Genomic DNA, 8,341 nt, shown 5'->3' with positions numbered 1-8,341 from the left:
AATGCTGATTTCGGTGATTCTGCTGTTCTTGGTAACAGAATTGCCCCAGGGTGTCTTAATTGTTCTCAGCGCGACGAAGAAGTATTTCTTCGACACGGTTTATCTCCCTTTGGGCGATGTTATGGATATAGTGGCCTTGATTAACAACGCGGTGAATTTCATTCTTTATTGTTCGATGAGCACGAAGTTTCGTCAGACCTTCATCAATCAGTACTTTCAGTGTAAACACGTTAAACCGGTCGAGAATGGATACACCTTAAGTGCCATTCGGGAAAAGTCGGATTCACAGAGCAACAATAACCAAGTGTGATAAAAAGTAAAACTAAAAAAACACACCCAAATACTACGCTGAAATGATTCGTAATATCTGTAAAGGAATACCAAAAAAAAAAAAAAAACCCACACAAACAAACCCCACAAGGATTATGAAGTTGCATAACAGCGTATGATACTTTTTTTCCCCCGGCCATTACAGACGATGAAAGACACCAGGTCTGATTACAAAATGTGAAGCCTTTGGTCAAGAATTTTTTTTCGTAAATAGAGATTATTATACGAGCTTGTCTGTCGTACTGATTTTACGAAATGAGTGTCAAGATTCTTGTATTGCCCGAGCGAGAGCGAGGCTAATACATAAATTCTGACACGAGTTTCGTAAAATCAGTATGACACACACTCGAGTGTAATAATTTCTTTATTATCCATGTTATTTTTGTTATTTTTTATGAATAACAAGGACCGTTTCAAAATGTTTCAATCACAACTAGAAGGAGACGATGAAATGACGTCATATTTCACGTGCAAAGTCTGAACTAGGACTGGAGAAAACAACGTCATGTTATGACGTCGCTTTCCAAAATTACGTCACCACACTTGTTATTAAACGTGTGCTTCGTATACTTATTATTAACTCGGTTATGTTGAACCACGTGGATAATAAACTATAGAAACAAAATTAGACCATCATTAGCTTAAAGACATGAAGACTAATGTTAGGGTTAGACTATCAACTGCCACGATGGAGTTGGCCAACTTGACAGGTGCTTTGTAATTTGCCCCAATCCCGACTTAAGACTGGTGCGCTCAAATTAACAAGTACGAGTTGTATACGACGAGAATCCAGTTGTGAGAGCGCTCAGACTGCCAACTGGACATTCGTAGAAGTTGTGACAGCAGAAAGGTGGCCAATTCGACAGTTGCGTTGTGATTTTTCTAATCGGTCGTAGGAGTTGTATACGACGAGAATCCAGTTATGAGAGCTCACGGACTGGCAGCTGGACAGTTGCAGTCACGAGATCAGAGAGTTGGCCAACTTCGTCGTGACAGTTGGTAATCTGATCCTAGAATTAGCATAGGTTGAAATAAAATTTGAATATTCTTTTTTCATTAATACCAATACACAAAAAATAGTAAACAAGAAGAGTCGATTAATACGTGAAACTGTAAAGACATCACATACTGTCCTTGAGATCAAAGCAAAACAGTCCTCGCTATGGCTCATGTCAGATCTAATACATTTGTTTTACTCCATCGTGGTTCATTACATAACGAGAAAGAAGGATGCGGCGTCTGTTTAACTTGCATTGTGAATGTTCGTGAATGATATAAACAAAGTATTATGGTCTATTACGGTACTTAAAAAGCGCCTCTTCGTGATTTTCATAAATGTCGTTACCATTTGTCGTGGTGTGTCTTGGGTGCCTTGCTAAGTGGAGGAGTGTACACATTTGTTATGTTACCATGCATATCAGTATCCTTTGTACATTATCTTCTTTGGATACGCTAATAGTTTGTGAGTTTCTACGTTGTTGTTTTTTTAATATAATATTTATAATAATATTAAATGCATTTTGTGTTCATGTTACTGAAATGAAAATAACGAGTAAACATTGGACTAACTGGAACAAACTTACATAATGTGAAAAACAAAACAAAATGACGATTTCTTCAGATGTGGCACCATTCGCCTTCCGTAGATTTGAATAAAGCATAAACAATAATTGTAGAAGTCGCATGTACAGAGGAAGTTTCTGGAGTGCCTGTCCAAAACTAATTTTCTTTTTATATATACATTTTCCGGGGAGAATGAACCGATAACCCCCAACACACACACTCCACACACAGACACCTTAGAGTTTTCGTCCGACAGTTTAGCGCACACACACACACACACACACACACACACACACAACACACACACACACACACACACACACACACACACACACACACACACACACACACACACACACCTGTTAAATGTCCTGCAAACGCGCCTGCTTATTGTAAGTGGGACAAATGTTATGTAATATGTTTTGTGAATCTATTTATTTTATTCATGGGTCCTAATATCAGAAATCATGTGTGTCGTTTAGTTTATGTATGTCTTCAGTTGTATTATTACTATTTATCTGATTGTTGTATTTTTTATTATTATTAACTGGGGTTACAAGTTAGGGATCTACCTCAGCTGTTAGAGTTGTCGCTTCTCTGACCGAAGGATAAAAAATCATCGGTGGATTCATTATCTGCTTTCTTGTTTTCGATCCCAACCATCCAGGATCGTCTTTATACTAAAATATCTACAGGACAGTATATATATATATATATATATATATTATATATATATATAATATATATATATATATATATATATATATATATATATATATTGTTTCTAGCTACACAAAAACTGCACTTTTAAATTTAACGAAACATTTCCCGTATTATTCAGCACATTAAAGTGACGGACCCTAGTTTTTAAACACTACGACGTGTTTTTCACTATTAAAGACGTTTTTGATAACTTACATTAGAAGTACTCACATTTTATTATATAGAATATTCATTTTCGTAAACCAGAAGTGATTCTGGTCATCCATTTTTTTTATAATACCCCAAAATGCATTTTTCATAATTCTAAAAACGCACGTTCGTCTGAAAAGTTGTTGTTATCGAGACAAGTTCTAGTTATTTTAAAACAGAATGTCCCCATTTGAACATCACAGACTTTAGCTGCTCTCTGTAATAACCTCACCCTGATGTGTAGCAGGTTTGTAGATTTAACTAAACTTAGTGTCGATTTCCACTGGCTGAAACTAGGGTCTGTGGCTTTAAGTAGGCCCTGTCATCAGAAACAAATCAAATTAAATAAGTGGACCGAGCTGGTATAAAGGCTCATACAGATTGGATGCGGCGCATACGTGCGGTACGGCAAATCGAAATACATTAGATTCAATGAGAGCGTCTAGACTGGATGCGTGCGTCTGAAAACACGCATGGATGATCTTGTATATGGTGTATATGTCCAAAACGGAAGCCGCATACGCATCAGTCACAATGAATGAATGAATGAATGTTTAACGACACCCCAGCACGAAAAATACATCGGCTATTGGGTGTCAAACTATGGTTGATGCAAATAAATAAAGTGATGATCAACATCAACATAAAAATTCAAGGTTTAAACAAAAACAGTGTAAAGAACTGCAAAATACAAATACAAATATCACATAATTTTACGGACACCGAATTTTACTCTAAACTTCAATTTGTGCTGTATTGGCCATTCTCAAAGAGAATGTTACACCCCTGCACCACGGTGAGGTTACAGCACGCGCAGGGGCATCAGTCACAAAGTCATTTAGAATCGGTTAAAATTTGTTATGTCTTCTCCACTCTCCTCCCCTGGGTAATTTCTTCAACCGCCCTAAAGTGACAGTGCATTGTGTATCACGGTGCTGATTTTTGTTATTGTTGTTTGTTTGTTTTTGTTGTTGTTGTTGTTGTTGTTTCGGAGGTGGGGAGGGTTTTTTTATGTTATTTTTTATTGTCATTTTTTTAATGTACAAAATATTCTTGCGATTATTATGGACAATGAATGTCATGTATATTGTGTACACATGATTACAAAAAAAAAATATTCGAAGTTTGCAATAAAATATTGAATGTGTCGTCTTTTGTTTCGTGTCTTTCGAAGTGAACAGGATGCAGTCCAGTAGTAAAACGCTCGACTGTTGCGCAGTCGGTTTAGGATCGATTCCCGTCGGAGGGCCCATTGGGATATATCTTGTTCCAGTCAGTGCACCACAACTGGTATATTAAAGGTCGGGGTATGTGCAGTCCTATGCATGTAAAAGATCCCTTAGTGAAAACAATGTAGCGGGTTTCCCCTTTAGGACCACACTATGTCAGAATTACCAATAGTTTGACATCCAATAGCCGATGATTAATAAATCAATGTGTTCTAGTGGTGTTTGTTAAGCAAGATACATATTAACTTTCATTTCAACGTCCGAGATGGTCCCATTGCACGTCCAGGAAGTGGAACAATATGGGGGGGGGGGGGGGGGGGAGGGAGGGTCAATTTCGCTTGAGTTTCTTGCTGATATCCAATTAAGGATGTAGTACACCGTATTGTGAACGCACCTCGATTATCTTAGCTGTCTGTTTAGGATCAGAGGCCTAATTCACAAAGCTCTCTTAAGCTCTGCTAGACAACAAAGCATCGACTTTGCCAGTCTTTTAGCATTGCACTGCGAGATCGCAAAGTTACGAGAGTTTAGTGAATTAGGTCCCAGGGATATAGCGGTTAGTGAGGGAGATGAATAGAAGGTGTACAGTTGCGGATCGAGAAAATACATTTTGGGGAGGGTGAATATCAGTGACATGTTCCGAAGGGATTTCTCGGATTCTCCAACGTATAAAATGGAGAGAGAAAAAATGTATACTTGTATATATAACTGTCGCAAAATGTAGGTGGCCGCCTTAGTTACTCCACTGATGTAGAACATTAGAGTTCCGCATTGAGCTATTAAAAATTTAATTCCACAATTCAGGTTCAGCAACTCTCTGAATTTTAATAAGGAACTATTTCATGAGTTATTTCCCTTTATAGAAACGACAAATATGTATGTTCTGTTTTGTTAACCGGCATCGGTCTTCTCGTAGTTCGCAGCCAGGTACCGGCTCAAACCCAGAGCGAGGTTTAGGGTGTATACTACCAAATCAAATCCCATAGCCGACAATAGTATCATATGTGGCTAAAACTCCTACCTGCAGCGTATCAATCGACATAAACGCCACGGATATAAATACTACCACCCCTCACCCTTAAAGTGAATTAGAGAAAAATGGGAGTCAAGCTGCTCATTTCTGAAATAACTGGTAGCGTCTATGCAGCTATGACTACCCTAGTTCCGCACAAAATTCGAGTAGTTTTTTTTACAGGTACCCCATACATGTTTCAAGCACATAGCTATTTGACACAGTGGTACAAGATGAAATAAAATTGTATAAATTTTTTGCCCAGATGAACATTTTTTCTTTTACAACCAACACACCCACATTTATCACCAATCACAGGACTTGTGGTGTTCAATTCTCTATCAGAAGTTGGATGCACCTCGATCTTTGACCCAGCCGGAAGTTATTTGGTTTAGTACTTTAACAACTCAGTAGGTAGGTGTAAGGCCACTACACACTCTTCTCTCCCACTAACCATTAACAATTAACAACTAACCTATTTTCCTGGACAGCCAGCCCATATAGTTGAGGCGTGTGCCCAGGACAGCGTGCTTGAATCTTAATTGGATATAAGCACGAAAATATGTTGAAATGAAATGAAATATTTTGTTTTAATTACATGGTTCATTTATTCGTTCATTCCTTTCCTTCATTAATTCATTCAACTATTCATTCATTCATTCATTTATTCAGCATCCATCCATCCACTCATTCATCCATCTGTCCATCCATCCATCCATCCTCTCATTCATTCACACATTCTCTAATCCATACATTTATTCATTTGTCATTCTTTTAATTTAATATGCGTTTGGTGTTTCCAGGCGCGGATCCAGGTACTGAGGTATTCACACACACACACACACACACACACACACACACACACACACACACACACACACACAACTACTTCGGTGGATCCATTCAGCTGATTGGGTTTTTTCTCGTTCCAACCAGTGCATCACAACTGGTCAAAGGCCGTGGTATGTGCTTTCCTGTCTGAAGGAAAGTGCATATAAAAGATCCCTTGCTGCATTAGGAAAGTGCATATAAAAGATCCCTTGCTGCATTAGGAAAAACGTACGTGTCATAATTACCATATGTTTGACATCCAATAGCCAATGATTAATTAATTAATGTGCTCTAGTGGTGTCGTTCAACAAAACACATTTTACATTTAGTACTTTCTCCGTATAGTTCTCGCTCCAGCCAGTGCACCACGACTGGTACATCAAAGGCCGTGGTATGTGCTATCCTGCCTATGGGATGGTGCATATAAAAGATCCTTTGTTGCCAATCGAAAAGAGTAGACCATGAAGTGGCGACAGCGGGTTTCCTCCTTCAATATCTGTGTGGTCCTTAACCATATTATGTCTGACGTCATATAACCGTAACTAAAATGTGTTGAGTGCGTCGTTAAATAAAACATTTCCTTCCTTCCTTCTCCGTATAGAATTTGCTTTAGTGTTTTGCAATAGTTGTGATGTTCCACAATGCAGGTTCCGCAACTCTGCAATTTGTAATAACCAACTATTTCATAGGTTAATTCCCTTTGTAGAAAGCACGGTTCGTTCATGCATTCATTCATTCAGTCATTCAATCATTCATTTATCCATCCATCCATCCATTCGTTTATCCATCAGTACATTCTGTAATCCACCCATTTATCTTTATCCACTGATTCATTTAGTTTGTTGATTTCTCTTGATTTTCTTTGGGTTAGATTGGCCAAAAATATAGAAATAATAAATAACTGTTTATACCAGTCCCCATTTTGAAAAAAAAAGAAAGCGAATGAAAATAATTTCTCCTCCACGCAAATTTTCTCCTTTTTATAAAAGTACATTTTCACTTTTTCCGGGGGGGGGGGGGGGGGGGGGGTGGAGCCCGACCCCCTCCCCTAGAAACGTCGCTCGTCATCGTCTAGACGCTTCCCCTGGGGTGCTTTCGTCGTAGGATCGAACCCGAAATAAACTTTATTTCACGTACTAGACACTAACAGGGCTTCTAGAATTTTTACAAAATCCAAACTCCAGTGATTAAAAAACGCTGCCCAATTAAATTTGAGGGCCCGGGACGTAGCCAATTGGTAAAGCGCTCGCAGATATGTTACCGTCGGTCTAAAATCGACTCCATGTCGTTGGGGGCCATATTCATATTTACTAATGCAGCATTTTCCAGCAAAAAAATTCACAAGCTGAATAGTAAATATTTATTTGCCCAACACTGAATATCTAGAAGCCCTGACATTGATTAATTAATCACCGGCTATTGGATGTCAAATATATTACAATTCTGACACGTAATCGTCAGAGAAAACTGGCTACATTTTTTCTAATGCAGCAAAGAATCTTTTATATGCACTTCCCACAGACAGGAAAGCACATACCACAGCCTTTGACCAGTTGTGGTGCACTGGTTAGAACGAGAAAAACCTAGGTGGTTCGATCCTGCAACGCATGCACCTTAAACGAGCACTCTACCGACTGACCTAAATCTGGCCCCCGTCACAACAGAAAGAAAGAAAGAAATGTTTTATTTATCGACGCACTCAACACATTTTATTTTCGGTTATATGGCGTCAAACATATGGTAAAGGACCACACAGATAATGAGAGAGGAAACCCGCTGTCGCCACGGGCTACTCTTTTCGATAGCCAACAAGGGATCTTTTATATGCACCATCCGACAGACAGGGTAGTACATACCACGGCCGTTGATATACCAGTCGTGGTGCACTGGCTGGAACGAGAAATAGCCCAATAGGCCCACCGACGGGGAACGATCCCACACCGACCGCGCATCGGCCTTGGTTGCGTCATGGTTAAGCCATCGGACGTAAGGCTGGTAGGTACAGGGTACAGGGTTCGCAGCCCGGTACCGGATCCCACCCAGAGCGAGTATTAACGACTCAACGGGTAGGTGTAAAACAACGACCCCCTCTTCTCTCTCACTAAACACTAACCGTTAACAACTAATCGACTGTCCAGGATAGACGGATCAGATAGCTGAAGTGTGTGCCCAGGACAACGTGCTTTAACCTTAATTGGATATAAGCACGAAAATAAGTTGAAATGAGCGAATGAATGTGAGAAAATGCTAACAAAGTATCTCTTGCTGCTAATGGTACAATGTAGCGAGTTTCCTTGCTAAGACTACATGTCAGACCACGTGTTAAAAATTACAAAATGTATGTACTGACATGTATCAAATAACCGATGATTCATGTGCTCTAGTGGTGTCGTTAAATAAAATAAACTTTATTTCAGTATGACCTAAACACTGTTACCAAAATCCGTTAAAACGCTGTCCAATT

At 39.1% G+C, this 8,341-nt stretch overlaps 1 protein-coding gene across 1 annotated transcript in view; it reads left to right on the top strand.

Moving 5' to 3' along the window:
* Positions 1-627, top strand: part of LOC121390573 (G-protein coupled receptor dmsr-1-like) — a 75,957-nt gene extending 75,330 nt beyond the window's left edge. The window contains exon 2 of the mRNA XM_041522420.1: positions 1-627. This exon is cut by the window's left edge and continues 825 nt beyond it. Within this exon, the coding sequence (XP_041378354.1) occupies positions 1-310 (310 nt within the window). The 3' untranslated portion in view covers positions 311-627.
* Positions 628-8,341: the final 7,714 nt, after the last annotated feature.

The sequence above is a fragment of the Gigantopelta aegis genome, chromosome 15, assembly GCF_016097555.1.
Source record: "Gigantopelta aegis isolate Gae_Host chromosome 15, Gae_host_genome, whole genome shotgun sequence".
Lineage (NCBI taxonomy): Eukaryota > Metazoa > Mollusca > Gastropoda > Neomphalida > Peltospiridae > Gigantopelta > Gigantopelta aegis.
Note: the sequence above shows the minus strand (reverse complement) of the source record. Positions and strands in the feature narration are given on the sequence as shown.